At 45.1% G+C, this 17,921-nt stretch overlaps 1 protein-coding gene across 1 annotated transcript in view; it reads right to left on the bottom strand.

Annotated features, from left to right (window-relative positions):
- LOC112073065 (docking protein 4-like) overlaps positions 1–17,921 on the bottom strand; it is a 71,803-nt gene that overhangs the window by 12,462 nt on the left and 41,420 nt on the right. Inside the window, exons 3-5 of the mRNA XM_024140429.2 lie at positions 6,024–6,131; positions 5,366–5,480; positions 5,131–5,250 (exon numbers count right to left, since the gene is read on the bottom strand). Of these exons, the coding sequence (XP_023996197.2) occupies positions 5,131–5,250; positions 5,366–5,480; positions 6,024–6,131 (343 nt within the window). The remainder of the gene's footprint in view (positions 1–5,130; positions 5,251–5,365; positions 5,481–6,023; positions 6,132–17,921) is intronic.

Raw genomic sequence — 17,921 nt, 5'->3', positions numbered from 1 at the left:
AAAACGGGGATTTTTTACTAGGATTAAATGTCAGGAATTGTGAAAAACTGAGTTTAAATGTTTTTGACTAAGGTGTATGTAAACTTCCAACTGTAATTCCAATGCTGTTGTATTAGCAATATCTTTGTATCCTGCTCTCCTCCTCATTGTTGTCTCCTTACATGTTATCATAGTAACCATACATACAGTATGTGTATTTGTGACAGAAACTTGAGGTAACAGAAGAAGTTGTTATTTCCTCCATATTTTTAAAGCTTTGGTTTAGATCACAAAACGGCACAAATAACCTCATTTATGCATGATATATTAGATAATTAAACAGCTAGAGGCAACAAGTCAACAAATGCATCACTGCTCCTATGAAGCAACAGAAGTGAACATGACAGCTCCCTGTGAATACATACTTAGTGGTACACCAGTACTTAGAAGTAATCATCTATGAGGATATAGTGGAGAATCCTCTGTTAGTTGCTGAGGCAGTCATGCCATTCTCCGTGGGGCTGTCAGTCTTCCTTCTTAATTTTTATTCCAAACAAGCTGCAGAGCTTCATCAGCATCAGCTCCACTATCTCTTCCTCCTCTGAGGGCTTGTGATGTATTTTCTCTTGAGTAAACACCACCAGGATGACTGAGATGAACAGGTTCAGAACCACAAAGGTCATGAATATAATGCAGGAGCCGATGAGGAATGCACCAAGCACCGGGTTGTAATCAAGAACTTCGTCATAGTTAAAGATGCCCAGTTACAAGCTAACCGTGGTCAGAGCAGCATCCAAGAGAGTCCTATAAGAGTACAGCTTCCAGCCATACATCACATAAGAAGTGATAGAATAGGCCAGGAACATAATGGTGATGACCACGAGGAAGCCTGATATGTCAATCCTGGCTCATTGCAGTGCGGCTGTGATCATGTGTAGCTTGGGGTTGAGCCTCAGCAGATGCCACAGTTTGACTGTAGCCAGTAGCACCAGGAATGTGATCAGACACCCCAGCACTACATCTTCTGTGGCTGTCTCATGGAAACTGGCAAACAAGTCTTTATGGTTGTGGTAGTACTCCATGTCCCGGTTCCCTAACAGGCTCCTCTTAATGAAGACAGACAGTGTGCTCCAGCTCAGGAGGATGATGGCGAGCTCCAGACGGTTGCACTTTGTCTTGAATTAAGCCCACTTCGGCTGCTTCATCAGCTTGCCCTGAACATACATGTAGTAGAGGATAAAGAGGAAATAGATGACCTCAGAGGCCATGACAAAGATGTGGAGTCCACCGGTAGGCTGGTATAGTCGGACACTCCGCAGGTCACTGCGAAACTGGAACGCTCTACAGCTGTGGTCTCCAGCATGAGTGTGACAATGTGAACTCTACAAAGACTGCTCGGGTGAACATATCAAGCCAGGTGTTGTCAAACAGATACTGAAGGGTACTGCTAGCGTTCTGTGACTCACAGAACTCACTCCACCACAAACCCCCCTCCCCTGTAGAGGACCACAACCTTAGCCAGATGGGTTGGGCTCTGAGTYGGGCCTGGGTTTGGTACTGCCAGGGGCTGCGGAGGGTCATTGAGGTGTTTTCACTCGCAGAGCGGTTCCAGCCTGGCCCATAGGAGCCCATGTCGTCCACCTCCTATGAGTATGGACCATGAGAGTCAGGTACAGCCTGGTGCATGGAGCGGGCGATGCGGCAGGAGTTCTTCTGCATCCTCACCTGGCGAAGACGGGCATTACCAACCAGTTTGGAGTTCCAATCTGTGATGAAACCTGGGAACTCTCCAAAGAGGTTGCTGAGCAGAGAGGTATTTGCCAAGGTGAACGCATCTCTGTGGCTCATGCTGTCTGAGATCCCTTGGCTGAAGCTGCCAAATGTGCTGAGTCAGGAAGTAAGCGTTAGGGTCCCGCTGAACATACGCCACCAGGAGCAACATCCACATGAACCCCATGCAGGTGAGAATCTCTTTGATGAGGGCAAAGACCTTCTGCTCCTTGATCATGTTGTTCCTCATCCTCTCGATGTCTGTGGGAGGAGGGGGCTGGGAGAAGCTGCATGTGCTATCCCTCCTGACATCCCACACTACATCAGGGTCATCTGGGTATCGGAGCTCCCCCTCAAACATACTCCATACTCCTCCTGATCAGCTTTCTTCAGAACGAGCAGGCCCCGTTTCGAGTAATTGTCCAGGATTGGTGGGAGCACGGTCCAAGTGATGTTCTGAGCCGTCTTCACCACCCGCTGGAGTGCCTAGCAGTCGTGAACAGAGCAATTCATGTACCAAGCCCAGGGCTCTGAGCTGGTGTCGAGTTTGGAGGGAACTGTAGTGTCGAATGCTGAGCTGTAGTCAATGAACAGAATTATCACGTAGGTTTTCCTCTTGTCCAGATGTGTTACGGCCATGTTAATAGTAATGGAACTGGCATCTTCCGTGGATCTGTTGGAGCGGTAGGTAAACTGGAGTGGGTCCAGTGTGTCTGGCATGCTGGTCTTGATGTGGGCCATGACCAGCCTCTCGAAGCACTTCATGATGACCGGGGTAAGTGCTACGGGCTGATAGTCATTAGGCATGTCACCTTGTTTTTCTTTGGCACTGGGATGATTGTGGTTTCCTTGAAGCAGGTGGGGAATACAGGTTGAATATATCAGAGAAGATGCCCACCAGCTGGTCAGCGCACACACTGAGGATGCCGTTTTCTGGGTATTCACTCTTTTGACAGTTCTCACTCTCAAGTCAGCCTCGGAGAGCAAAATCACCTTGCCGTCTGGAGCAGCGAGAGTCTTCCTGGATGGCCCGGTATTGTCTGCTTCAAAGCGTGCATAGAATGTGTTAAGCTTGTCGGGAGGGAGGCTTCGGTGGGCACCACACAGCTGGATTTGCCTTTGTAGTATTTGATAGTCGGTAGTCCTTGCCACATGAGTCGTGAGCCTGAGTTGTTGAACATCAATTCAAGTTTGAGTCTGTATTGTCATTTTGGGTCCCTAATGAATATGTTGAGCTCGTACGTGTTCCCCTTGTACACATCGCGCGCCACCGGGTCATCTGGGTTTGTTCTTCTGACATTGAATGCTGCAGAAGAATGACCTCAACCCCATCGAACACCTTTGGGATGAAATGTTTAGCCGACTGCAAGCCAGGCCTAATCGCCCAACATCAGTGCCCAACATCAGTGCCCGACTTCACTAATGCCTTGTGGCTGAATGGAAGCAAGTCCTCGCAGCAATGTTCCAACATCTAGTGGAAAGCCTTCCCAGAAGAGTGAAGGAATTAGTTTCACACATGCTTGGTTAAAATTCCCCATGACAATAAAGACTGCTTCCGGGTGTGAGGATTCTTTCTGGCTAATATACAGTTTGCTGAGTTCCGCCTTGGTGTTCGCTTGTGGCGGTATGTACACAGCTGTAATAATAACATGCGTGAATTCCCTGAGCATWTAGTGGGGTTGGCATTTAAGCATCATAAACTCCAGGTCAGATGAACAGGAGCTGAAGATGTTTTCAACTTCGGTACACCAGGAAGTGTTGATGAGGAAGAGTACACCTCTCCCTACTCTTACCAGAAGCCCCCGTTCGATCCATTCGGAAAATGGAAAAGCCGTCTGGTTAAATAGCAGAGTCGAGTGTCCATAAACCGTCCCACTGGGAACAAACTGGTTGAATCAATGTTGTTTCAACGTAATTTGTCAGTGTATTGTGACGTGTACTGTGACGTGGAATCTTTTTCAATAACCAGGTTTTCCATCCAATCTTTTAATGTGAGTAAAGTACATGTTGGATAAAACATTTAATGACAGGCCTGATGGAAACAGCACATTTTTCTGTAAACTTTCCAAATGTCGACAAAACAAAATACGCTAGACAAGGTGGAATCTTATTGTGTGTGTAAAATTAATTATGCGACAGATGGCAGTGGAAAAGCCTTCATGAACAACTGGAGAGAAAGTACCAAGACCAGAGTGGGCACATTTGTTACAGCCTATAAGGGAACATTTTTTTGGTGGCAAAACTATCAGCAGAGTTGAAAATGGGATGGATGGAGGGGTACATGGGAAAATCATTTTTATGTGCACTACATCATCAGACACAGCCTGATTTGACTTAGTCCTCTTCTTTAACTATGATTCTTGGTTGAGATGAAGATGTGAATCCAACATGATTTATTAATTTGTAGACAAACTGGAATTTGTTGACAACCAAACAATACAAAATCTCTTTTGCAATACAGTATCTTAACAAATGATATRTTGGATTCACCTCTAACTAAAGCAAAAATAAAAGTTAAAGAATAGGATTAAGCCAGTGGCTCAGATGAAACTATCCCAAGCATTAGATATCCTTTAAATGTTGATATTTGGTTRCGTTGTCAACCAAACACAATTCAATATTACTTTTGTAATATAGTAAATAGCCTAAAGTTAAGGCTATTATACAAACGTATACAACAGTAGTTATTCAACCTTAAAATGAGTAGCACATCCACGGCCACATTTTGAGGTTAGCATACTGTAACTATAAAATGTCATCATAGAAAGTGGGCATGTTCAAGACAGCGAGCAAAGGCTGCAGATCTGTAGAAATCTTCACCATTGCTGTAATAATCTGCGCAGAATAATGAACAGCGTTGATCACTTGCACCACTTCCTTTTAATGTCATCTCAACCGCAATCCAGGTAATTTGGTCGTGCTGTTAGATGAAGCACAGTGATAACACATGAAGATGTAGAAATACTAAATATCTGCCATTGTATTCCTATTTGAACTTTGTTGTGCTTTTTAAATGGTTGAAAGCGCAGTGATAACACATTTAGATGACAACTGAACCAACACTCAGACATCGTTTATTTCCATTAGAATTCGGTTGTGTTTTTAGATGGTTGAAAGCATAGTGATAACTTCCTCTTCTTCGTTGCCTTCGGTTATCTTGGTCAGCAGCAACAGGTAAGCCCGTGTGGGGAACAAAGGAGTGTAGTATCCCAGATCTGGGAGGCTGAGAGATAAGTGTGTAGCCTACGATTGATGATCCAGAAGTGTTTGTCATCGTAGGAAATTGCAAACATTCTGAGCAAACAAAGAAATAATGAATGCAAAAATAGCCATAAAGCAAAGTCGAGCAGGACTGTGCCATGGTGCTAGTCAGACACTCACCTGTATGTTCACACTGAACACCTGCTGCCAGCAAGTCTGGCTCTCCTAGACTGATGTCATTGAGGCGGGTCCCCAGGCATTCGATTGACAGGGTTTTGAACCACTCCTCTGCTTCTAGCTCTGAGTTTAGACCAATGGGATGCAAAGAGAGGTGTCATAAAACAGGAAACTTCAGAGATGATTGTACACTGTGAGAAAACATCTATTGCAATAAGGTAAGTGTGGTGTGGAGCACCTGATTCACAGGTGAACATGCGCGAGGTGTCATCGGTAAAAACGATGGCTACCGCCTGGCGCTTGGTGTCCCTTGGGAGCCTTGTGACATTCTTCACATTGCTGATCTCGGTCACCTGGGCAATGGGAAAGTTCAAGAGGTTAGACAAACACGGAGAGAGGTTGAAAGGGTCAGACAAGCTGTCTAAATACTGTATGATGTGCTGCCGGTTGACCGGATTCAGTTTTCCGAGAGAAAGGAGAGGAGAGAAAGAGGGAGTGTTGTAGCCAGGTGTAGTGGTCACCCTATGCTCAGACACTTCAGAGAGACCTGGATTCTGGCTGGGAGTGGGAGGCTGGCTTTGATCTGTGTTACTCTCATCTCCTTCAGCCTCCTGTGTGTGTGTCTGTGTCTGTGTGTGTGTGTGTGTGTGTGTGTGTGTGTGTGTGTGTTGATCCTTTCAGACACGCACATTTGCTCGCTGCAGCTAAGCAGGGGGCTCAGAGAACAGACTGACTGAATGACTGACTTTCTAATGACACACACCACACACACACCCATATATATCACCCACTCACAGTAATACCATACGCGCCACACACAGACATCATAATTCAAACTGACATTTGCCAATTGAAACGTGACTTATCATGCAGCACTCTCGGGGGGAGGGGGGTACCTTAGGACAGACTCTGATGTAAGCGGACTTCTCATCAGTGTACTTCTCCAGTCTGCGTGGTCCTTTACTGGACGACTTCTTAAACACCAGCCAGCAGCGACGGTAAATCTCAACACAAAAACAACAGTCAGTTAACATACTGCAACCAGCCACCCAACAGCAAAGCCAATGTTAACATATCCACCCCATTCAAGCCTAACGATTTACAATCTTTTGCTATCAAGAGCAGGTACACAATAGTTGCCTCTGGTTTACCTGATCAATGAACCAGGAAGCGTTATAAGAAAATCAAATAGCATTTAGTGATTAGCAATGTGAAAGAGAGACACAAGAGAGAACAAGAGAGAAAGAGACAGGTAGAAAATGAGAAGGAGTGCGCCGGGTCCTTGTCATCAGTCAAACATTGTTTATGCAAGACAATTCTATTATACATACGATATTGAGTTAAGGAGGCAGACAAAGACACAAACTCTCCTGATGGAATAATGAGAAATCCATGCCAAGTAATGCAAAACAGGCACACAACACACACACACACACCACACAACACACACACACACACACACACACACACACACACCACACACACACACAACACACACAACACCACACACCACACACACACACACACACACACACACACAACCACACACACATCCAATAAGATAGCTATTGCTTTAGTTGCATTTATCCCCCTTTGATTCTCTGTTAAAAAGGCAGGTCTTTATTTGATCGATGTTCCACTGTCCTTCTAAAGCAAACCTCCTGTTGCCAGGGCAACCTCAGGACCTGCACAGTACAGTACGGAACGGCCAGGGCCAGCCATCCCTAAGCCAATCCCCACATTCCGCTTTCCCTAACCCATTATCACATCCCTGTTTATTAGCTAGGGGCCACAGAGCCAGTGAAATCCCTGACTTAGTATAATGAATACAAAGACCCCAAACTGAGTGACAATGTCTCACTGCCGTAGACAGACACACACCGGTGTCACTGTGACAGAGATAACAAGACCAATTAAATATGCAATTGTATTTATCCAGAGATTAAACAAGAGCGTCATCAACAAAGGCACACCGTAATGTGAGCGTGCTCAAATGGAGACATGGTGAAAGGAAAAAGCGTTGTTCTGATGTGTCCTTTTTAATTGGTGACAATGAGTTTGAACCTTGAGGAGAGAGGGAGCCTTCAAAAAGACGGCCTCRGCTCCTCTATCGCTRTTTGCCTGTCTGATCCTGGCGTCAGCGGGATGAAAACGTTACCTTCCGTGGGATAGCTGACGGCGTGTTGAGAGCAGGTGCTCACCAGTCCATTATGTCTCAACGATATTAAGCTGTTCAATGGAGAGTTACCTCTGTGTATCTGCCATCTAGCTCCTAATTCTCCCCAATGTTATCCCAAACCAATTGGCTCAGTGCTTCATTGGAGCTGTGTGCGTGTGTGTGTTGGCAAGCTTGCAGTCTACTATCGTGCCCCCTCCCCCCTTCTTCTCCTCCCTCAGCTCCAGCGTTCAGAGCAATCAGGCCTTGCCAGGCAAACTGACTATGAAGCCTGGTAATTAAGCTAGTGGGTGGAGGAGCAGCGACAGAGATGAAAAAAGAAAGGGAGAGTGAAACAGAGGATATGGTAGACAGGGAAAGAGGGAGAGAGCGAGAGGAGTGGGAGCTGTAAATTCTCCTCCGATACCTTGGTTCATTAAATATGAGGAAGTGATGGACGTCACATCGTTCAGAACTGAACTGAATAGTCATGTATTAGCATACCTTGCCTCAAAAAAGATCATTTGAAGCAATCCAAAATCTATTTCAGTGTCTCTCTGATCACACTATGTGTTCAGCGGCAGGAACAACCCATCTAGACACCACACACACACACACACACACACACACACACACACACACTCCTCCTCCACCACCTCTGACTGAACACAGCAAACCTAAGGTCACAGGTCAGCCACCTTATCCACCTCTGCTGTCACCAATTTCAAGGGTCTTTGTCCTCCAGAAAAGAGGAGCCATGCTCCCTGCCCTGTCGACCCAGGCCTAATGCATTTTAAACAGACTGACCCAGCCACATCAAAAAGCACAGGTCCTGACTACAGGTCGACTGATTAATCGGAATGGCCGATTAATTAGGGCCGATTTCAAGTTTTCATATCAATCGGGAATCGGTATTTTTGGACACCGATTTTTTTTACACCTTTATTTAACTAGGCAAGTCAGTTAAGAACACATTCTTATTTTCAATGACAGCCTAGGAACGGTGGGTTAACTGCCTCGTTCAGGGGCAGAACGACAGATTTTTACCTTGTCAGCTCGGGGGATTCAATCTTGCAACCTTACAGTTAACTAGTCCAACGCTCTAACCACCTGATTACATTGCACTCCACGAGGAGCCTGCCTGTTACGCGAATGCAGTGAGAAAGCCCTAGGTAAAGTTGCTAGCTGAGCCATTAACTTAATCATTATAAAAAAACAATCATCAATCAATCATAAATCACGCCTAGTTAACTACACATGACGTTGATGATATTACTAGTTTATCTAGCGTGTCGCTGCGTTTGCATATAACGATGCGGTGGCAGATACGTCGTTGCTCAACCAACATGTTTGTACCTAACCATTAAACATTCAATGGCCTTTCTTAACAATCATACATCAGAAGTATATATCCTATTTAAACCTGCATATTTAGCTAAAATAACATCCAGGTTAGCACGGCAATATTAACCACGGTGAAATGTGGTCAACTTCTTTGAACAGTTCATGTGCACGCAGAGATCAGTGTATAGCAACAGCTTTCCGGAGCCGCCTAATTGACCAGCAATTTTAACGTAATTATCGCACCGAACAAAATTGAAGGTTGTGCAATGTAACAGAGAAATATTAAGTACCTTATGGATGCCCACCCGTATAGATGAAAATACGGAACGGTTCCGATTATTCACTGAAAGAATAAACGTCTTGTTTTCGAGATGATAAGTTCCCGATTCGAACCATCTTAATGACCTAAAGGCTCGTATTTCTGTGTGTATATGTTATATAATAAGTCTATGATTTGATTATAGAGGCATGTCTGACTGAGCGGTGGTAGGCAGCAGCAGGCTCGTAAGCATATCATTCAAACAGTCACTTTCTCCTGCATTTTGCCAGAAAGCTCTTCGCTGCTGCTTCCAAAGGCCTATCAACTCCGAATTAGGCTGTGTAACCGATTGGAAATGGGCTAGCTAGTTAGCGGTCGGTGCGCGCTAGATCAAAGCGGATTTCAAACGTCACTCGACTTCGTCAGACTTCTGAGAGTAGTATTCCGCCTTGCCTCTGCAGTATAGGGTATACGCTGCTTCCTCGTAGCGGTGGCTGTGTGTTCCCCCGTATGTAGTTCTGGTTCGAGCCCAGGTAGGAGCGAGGAGAGGATGGAAGTATACTGGTTACAGCTGGCAATTACTAAAGTGCCTTTAAAGAACATACAATAGTCTCGAAATATGGTTACACTGAATAATACAACTGTATGTAATGCTGCCACATGAGAGAGGAAATAGTTCCATATAATGATTCCTATATCTACACACCTAAAACCTAAAACTTCTTACCTGGGAATATTGAAGACTCATGTTAAAAGAACCACCAGCTTTCATATAGTTCTATCAGCCTGAGCAAGGAACTAAACGAGCTTTCTTACATGGCACATAATGCACTTTTACTTTCTTCTCCAACACTCTTGTTTTGCATTATTAAACCAAATTGAACATGTTTCATTATTATTTGAGGCTAAATTGATTTTATAATGTATATATTAAGTTAAAATAAAGTGTTCATTTCAGTATGTTGTACATGTCATTGCACTTGACAAATTAAATAAAAGACAGATCGGGCCATAAGATCGGACGCTTGTTATTATTATAATAAGACAATACGAACAAACGAATAACCGTTCGGCGTTGAAAATCTAATCGGTCGACCCTATCCTGACAGGCACCTCTGACAGAATATTACTCCGGCCACCACGACAGAAAGACAGACAAAGATAAGCAGGAGAAGAAAGACCTTTTCCCCCTTAACTGTTGAAAGCAAAGGTGCCTGTAACAATGAGATTTGTGGAGATTGTTCTCCCCATTGTATTCCAAATGTCCCTGCTCCCCATGCCATTTCTTAACAGTGAAAAAGGAAGTATTATAGGTTTTCCATTATTCCAGGCAGTAGACATGCTTGCCATGGCTCTCTCCCCTGAGTGGAGCTAATCCCCTTGTAAAACAGGCCGGGAGGCCGTAGAGGTGAGTGGGGAGGTGAGTGAGTGAGTGAGTGAGTGAGTGAGGAGTGAGTGAGTGAGTGTAGTGAGTGAGTGAGTAGTGAGTGTGAGTGAGGTGAGTGAGTGAGTGAGTGATGTGAGCTGAGTGAGTGAGTGAGTGAGTGAGTGAGTGAGTGAGTGAGAGCGAGAGAACCTTGCATTAGTAGGGCATGAGTAAGGTACTATCGATCTCCCCAGTGGGACTGATAAGAGAATGTGAATAGTCAAGTCACACACTTACCGAGAGTGGGCTCAGCATTCATAAGGGTTATCAATGATCTATATCGTAGCCATTACACCCCTTTAAGAACCCTTTCAGAGAGTGATATCTGAGCTCTTTAGACACATTGACGGGAACACAACAATCCACATACAGCGTTGTGTAAATACATTACCCACATACCCACACACGTGTACTACATCCTGCACCACTAATGTATCTTCCCTATACAGTCGTTCTGCTACTCCACTCAGATTGCCCTCCTCAGTCTAATTGGCTCCACCCTGGTTCTCCTCATCTCAGGCTCCCGACTGCCCCAGAAGGGGCCAGAGGCAGTTAGCCTACATTAATCCCCCTGGCTCCCAGGAGATCCTGCCTGTCACAGCAGCCCAATTGGGACGAGCCCCACCCCGGCCTGATCCCAGGATTAACCGGCTAATAACGGGAACAGGTTGACACCAGGCTGATGTCCAGCTTATTATACAACACACACACACAGAGACAGAGACAACACACAAAATCAGGACAACAGACACAGGCACACACACACAAACACAAACACACACACACACACACGGTTCAGAATATGAGACATGTGCAGGTCTGAATAGAAAATGAATGGGAATGATTGGCATCATCTTATTCAAAACCAATTCACCTAAATTCACCTAGAAATCTGAATGGGAAACATAAATCAGCATCCAATCGTTCTAAGCTGATCCCATTGGAAACTCACAATGACTGGCTCCTCAGGGGGGCTGGATCAGGTAGAGAAATAAGAACGGGGGATGAAAAAGGAGAGAGACGGGAATAGAGGAGAGAGATAGATCTGTCACTGTAGCTGTGGGAACGGACTCAGAGAGGCAGGGGGATTGTGAGGTGAAGGGAGTCTGCTTGATTCTCAAAGTGAGACATTTGATTTCTGATGCTTGTTATTTTCAACATCATTCTCCCTCCCATCAAAACAGTAGTTTGACCACTCCATTAGGATTGTCTGAACTTGAGAAAGCAACGTTCAGAGGTTTCGCTGGCAATCTTCCCCAACCGCTGCCAGTTACACGTGGTGAGGAAACAAAACCACAGATCCGTCGTGTGTCAGTGTAATATCTAGCTAGAGGCAATCTACGCATCATACAGTCGGCTCTGTTTATACAGTGGAAAGGCACATGATCATACTGACATTCCTAGACTAGACACACGGTGGTAGGTCAAAACAAGGAGAGATCAGGACAAAGATACCGAGCTGTTATTCCAGAAGGTTCTGTCCAGTCTGAGAGAGTCGGAGTCAGTCAGTTCAATCAGCCCTCTCTCTCTTCAGGTGGGATTAAACATTTAACAGGTCCTCGCTGACATTGTGTTTACCTAAACCACATCTCCTCAGACCTTCTCCATCCTCCCTGATCAACCTTGGCTCGTCTGTTGATTCATCAGTAAAGTRTCTTATGATGCTCCTCCCGGCCTGCTTATAAAACAGGACACAGTCAAGTGGGATGGCTGCGAAGCAATTAGGGCCGTTCCTCCACCGAGCCTAGAAGAGGCGAAGAGAGGCCAGCTAGTACAGCGCTACCGACGCGGACCGAGCGCTAACGGAAGCAGAATGCTAAATAGCCTGTTATTAGTCTGATTGGACTGCTGCAATTTAACTGAAACACAGCAGGAGGGAGAGGCTGAAAGGGAAAGGTAGAGTGAGGAGATGAGGGAGAAAGAGAGAGAGTTAATTAGCCTGCCCAGATGACTGGGGAAGTCAAGGGTCTTCTGGGGAGAGTGAAAGTGAGAGCTGGAGGGTAGGAGGAAGAGGGGATAGGGGGGAAGGAGAGAGGAGGGGGAGGACAGAGCAAAGAAGAGCAGTGGTCTGGAACAGCTCTTATAGGCTATGGAGGCAAGGCCAGCTGTCCAGCCTTACAAGGCCAGAGTGGCAGTAGACTGGCAGGGTTTTGGCAGGAGAGGAAGGTGACTGTCTGGGTACACATTTGACAGGGGAAAAAGATGGTGTGTTTGAGTGCTTGTTCTGGTCTGTGCAGACAGAGTGTGCTCGTATGTGATAAGAGAAGTGGACAGGGGAACTATTATAAATGTTGTGTTTATATACAGTGTCTACAGTATGTGTGAATTCGTGCACATGGTTGCTTTTTTAGGATGTGTGTATATATTTGCATAGCTTGAATCTGTGTAGGCATGTGGTATGCGTTTTGGTATGCACATACACTACCGTTCACAAGTTGGGGTCACTTAGAAATGTCCTTGTTTTTGAAAGAAAACCTCACTTTTTGTCCATTAAATTGATCAGAATAGAAAGAGGAGTGGGAGGCCCCGGTGCACAACTGAGCAAGAGGACAAGTACATTAGAGTAGTTTGAGAAACAGACGCCTCACAAGTCATCAAATGGCAGCTTCATTAAATAGTACCCGCAAAACACCAGTCTCAACGTCAACAGTGAAGAGGCGACTCTGCAGCAGACAGAGGCTGCAGCAGACAGCTATCAGACAGCTTCTGGGTGCTAGACTATCACACCCAGGTCCAGCGCTCCTATGGGACCATCAGCTGTCAATCACAGCCCTTTACCATGCCCTCCTCTCACTGACACACAGAAGAACATTCAGCAAACACAGAGGAATGTTATCCCCAAAAACCCCAGCGCTTTCTAAATTTAAACTACAACTACAATATCAGGGAATTGTTTCAGAGATGAAAGCCAGACCACCAACTGGACCATAGTCTTTAGAAGTCTTTAAATCAGGCTCGCTGTGGTGTCAGAGAGACATGGCCAGTTGGGCGGCTGTCCATTGAAGCTAGCGTTAAAACTTCTAACAGAACACAGGCTTTGTTTCAACTGCTAATGCGGACTCACACATTACATAGCAGAACTRGAGGATAAGCAGGAACACGGCTGTAAATAGCATTTGCGACACATAAGCGGGAGTTTATGGCATTATGTTGTTATTCCGCGCAAATTCATATACAGAACACCTGGGGGGGGGGTCGACTTAAACAATGACAGAGTGAAGGCCTCTGATTTCACTTTGTGTGCTCACTGCAAGGAGACGCAGCGAGGAGGAGAAGAAAACAGAGGAAGATGATGAACGGAAAGAAAGAAAATAAGAGAAATAAGAGGCAGAAATGAAGGAGGAGAAAATAAGGCAGTGACAAGATTACAGAGGAGAGACAGCCGAGAGAGCACAGAGAGAGAGAGAGAGAGGAGAGACATGAGAGAGAGAGAGAGAGAAGATCAGAGAGAAGACAGAGATGGAGACAGAGAGAGAGAAGAGAGAGGCGAACAGAGACAGAGACAGAGACAGAACAGAGAACAGAGACCACGACCAGACAGAGACAGAACAGACAGACAGGACACAAGACAGCAGACAGAACAGAGACAGACGAGGACAGAGACAGAACAACGAGACCAGAGACACAGAGACAGACGAGACACAGACAGACAGACGAGACACAGACAGAGACAGACGAGACACAGACAGACAGACAGAGAGACAAGACAGCAGACAGACCAGACAGACAACGACAGACATACAGGACAGACAGCAGACAGACAGGACAGACAGCTAACGCAGACAAGAACAGACAGACAAGAAGAGAAAGACAGACAGAGAGAGAGAAAGAGACAGATCCACAGACAGAGAGAGACAGACACAAGGCAGACAGACAGACAGGCAGACAGACACAGCAGAGAGACAGGACAGACAGAGACAGAGACACAGACACGAGAGAACAGACAGCGAAGAGACGACAGCAGGACAGACAGACAGACGGACAGACAGACAGACAGCAGACAGACAGACAGACAGACAGACAGACAGACAGACAGACAGACACAGAGACAGAGACAGAGACAGACAGAACTGGGCCCTGACAGTAAATCTCAGTAAGACAAAAAATAATGGTGTTCCAAAAAAGGACCACAAATGCAAATTCCCGGACCACAAATACAAATTCCATTTAGACACCGTTGCCCTAGAGCACACAAAAAACTATTYGTACCTCGGCCTAAACATCAACGCCACAGGTAACTCCAAAAAGCTGTGAACGAGCTGAGAGACAAGGCAAGAAGGGCCTTCTATTCCATCAAAAGGAACATAAAATTCAACATACCAATTACGATCTGGTTAAAAATACTTGAATCGGTTATAGAACCCATTGCCCTTTATGGTTGTGAGGTCTGGGGTCCGCTAATCAACCAAGAATTTACAAAATGGGACAAACACCAAATTGAGACTCTACATGCAAAAATATCCGACACCTGCTAACTATCAAAATCCAGAAAAAAAGCCGTTAAATTCTACAACCACCTAAAAGGAAGCGATTCTCAAACCTTCCATAACAAAGCCATCACCTACAGAGAGATTAACCTGAAGAAGAGTCCCCAAAGCAAGCTGGTCCTGGGGCTCTGTTCACAAACACAAACAGACCCCACAGAACCCCAGGACAGCAACACAATTAGACCCAGCCAAATCATGAGAAAACAAAAAGATATTTACTCGACACATTGGAAAGAATTAACAACAAAAAACTGAGCAAACGAGAATGCTATTTGGCCCTAAACAGAGAGTACACAGCGGAAGAAAACCTTACCACTGTGACTGACCCAAACTTAAGGAAAGCTTTGACTATGTACAGACTCAGTGAGCATAGCCTTGCTATTGAGAAAGGCCGCCATAGCCTGTCTTCTCTTGAGAACCAGGTCTGMYTATGTGCACACTGCCCACAAAATGAGGTGGAAACTGAGCTGCACTTCCTAACCTCCTGCCATCTACTGGGAGTTCTACTGGGTGAAATACCACAGTGTGCCATCACAGCAGCAAGATTTATGACCTGTTGCCACAAGAAAAGGGCAACCAGTGAAGAACAAACACCATTGTAAATACAACCCATACAGTATGTACAGTGGCTTGCGAAAGTATTCACCCCCCTTGGCATTTATTGCCTTACAACCTGGAATTAAAATACATTTTGGAGGGGTTTTGTATGATTTGATTTACACAACATGGCTACCATTTTGATGATGCAAAATATTTTCTTGTGAAACAAACAAAAAATAAGACAAAAAACTGAAAACTTGAGCGTGCATAACTATTCACCCCCCCAAAGTCAATACTTTGTAGAGCCACCTTCTGCAGCAATTACAGCTGCAAGTCTCTTGGGGTATGTCTCTATAAGCTTGGCACATCTAGCCACTGGGATTTTTGCCCATTCTTCAAGGCAAAACTGCTCCAGCTCCTTCAAGTTGGATGGGTTCTGCTGGTGTACAGCAATCTTTAAGTCATACCACAGATTCTCAATTAGATTGAGGTGTGGGCTTTGACTAGGCTATTCCAAGACATTTAAATGTTTCCCCTTAAACCACTCGATTGTTGCTTTAGCAGTATGCTTAGGTTTATTGTCCTGCTGGAAGGTGAACCTCCGTCCCAGTCTCAAATCTCTGGAAGACTGAAACAGGTTTCCCTCAAGAATCTCCCTGTATTTAGCACCATCCATCATTCCTTCAATTCTAACCAGTTTCCCAGTCCCTGCCGATGAAAAACAACCCCACAGCATGATGCTGCCACCACCATGCTTCACTGTGGGGATGAGGTTCTCGGGGTGATGAGAGGTGTTGGGTATGCGCCAGACATAGCATTTGCCTTGATGGCCAAAAAGCTCAATTTTAGTCTCATCTGACCAGAGTACCTTCTTCCATATGTTTGGGGAGTCTCCCACATGCCTTTTGACGAACACCAAACGTGTTTGCTTATGTTTTTCTTTAAGCAATAGATTTTTCTGGCCACTCTTCCGTAAAACCCAGCTCTGTGGAGTGTACGGCTTAAAGTGGTCCTATGGACAGATACTCTAATCTCCGCTGAGGAGCTTTGCAGCTCCTTCAGGGTTATCTTCGATCTCTTTGTTGCCTCTCTGATTAATGCCCTCCTTACCTGGTCCGTGAGTTTTGAGGGGCGGCCCTCTCTTGGCAGGTTTGTTGTGGTGCCATATCCTTTCCATTTTTTAATAAATGGATTTAATGGTGCTCCGTGGGATGTTCAAAGTTTCAGATATTTTTTTATAACCCAACCGTGATCTGTACTTCTCCACAACTTTGTCCCTGACCTGTTTGGAGAGCTCCTTGGCAAAATGGTAGCCATGTTGTGTAAATCCAAATCATACAACCCCTCCAAATGTATTTTAATTCCAGTTGTTGTAAGGCAATAAATGCCAAGGGGGGTGAATACTTTCGCAAGCCACTGTAATCTACTGTAGGGGTTGTATTTACAATGGTGTTTGTTTCTTCACTGGTTTGCCCTTTCTCTTGTGGCAACAGGTCATAAATCTTGCTGCTGTGATGGCACACTGTGGTATTTCACCCAGTAGAACTCCCAGTAGATGGCAGGAGGTTAGGAAGTGCAGCTCAGTTTCCACCTCATTTTGTGGGCAGTGTGCACATAGCAGACCTGGTTCTCAAGAGAAGACAGGCTATGGCGGCCTTTCTCAATAGCAAGGCTATGCTCACTGAGTCTGTACATAGTCAAAGCTTTCTTAAGTTTGGGTCAGTCACAGTGGTAAGGTTTTCTTCCCGCTGTGTACTCTCTGTTTAGGGCCAAATAGCATTCTCTTTTGCCTCAGTTTTTTTGTTGTTAATTCTTTCCAATGTGTCGAGTAAATATCTTTTTTGTTTTCTCATGATTTGGCTGGGTCTAATTGTGTTGCTGTCCTGGGGTTCTGTTGGGTCTGTTTTGTGTTTGTGAACAGAAGCCCCAGGGACAGCTTGCTTTGGGGACTTCTTCAGGTTAATCTCTCTGTAGGTGGATGGCTTGTTATGGAAGGTTTGAGAATCGCTTCCTTTTAGGTGGTTGTAGAATTTAACGGCTTTTTTTCTGGATTTTGATAGTTAGCAGGTGTCGGATATTTTTGCATGTAGAGTCTCAATTTGGTGTTTGTCCCATTTTGTAAATTCCTTGGTTGATTAGCGGACCCCAGACCTCACAACCATAAAGGGCAATGGGTTTCTATAACGCGATTCAAGTATTTTTAACCAGATCGTTAATTGGTATGTTTGAATTTTATGTTCCTTTTGATGGAATAGAAGGCCCTTTTGCCTTGTCTCTCAGCTCGTTCACAGCTTTTTGGAGTTACCTGTGGCGTTGATGTTTAGGCCGAGGTACAAATAGTTTTTTGTGTGCTCTAGGGGCAACGGGTTCTAAATGGAATTTGTATTTGTGGTCCGGGAATTTGCATTTGTGGTCCTTTTTTGGAACACCATTATTTTTTTGTCTTACTGGATTTACTGTCAGGGCCAGTTTCTCTCTCTGTCTCTGTCTCTGTGTCTGTCTGTCTGTCTGTCTGTCTGTCTGTCTGTCTGTCTGTCTGTCTGTCTGTCTGTCTGTCTGTCTGTCTGTCTGTCTGTCTCTCTC

Source organism: Salvelinus sp. IW2-2015, unplaced genomic scaffold, assembly GCF_002910315.2.
Source record: "Salvelinus sp. IW2-2015 unplaced genomic scaffold, ASM291031v2 Un_scaffold2136, whole genome shotgun sequence".
NCBI classification, from domain to species: Eukaryota; Metazoa; Chordata; class Actinopteri; order Salmoniformes; family Salmonidae; genus Salvelinus; species Salvelinus sp. IW2-2015.
Note: the sequence above shows the minus strand (reverse complement) of the source record. Positions and strands in the feature narration are given on the sequence as shown.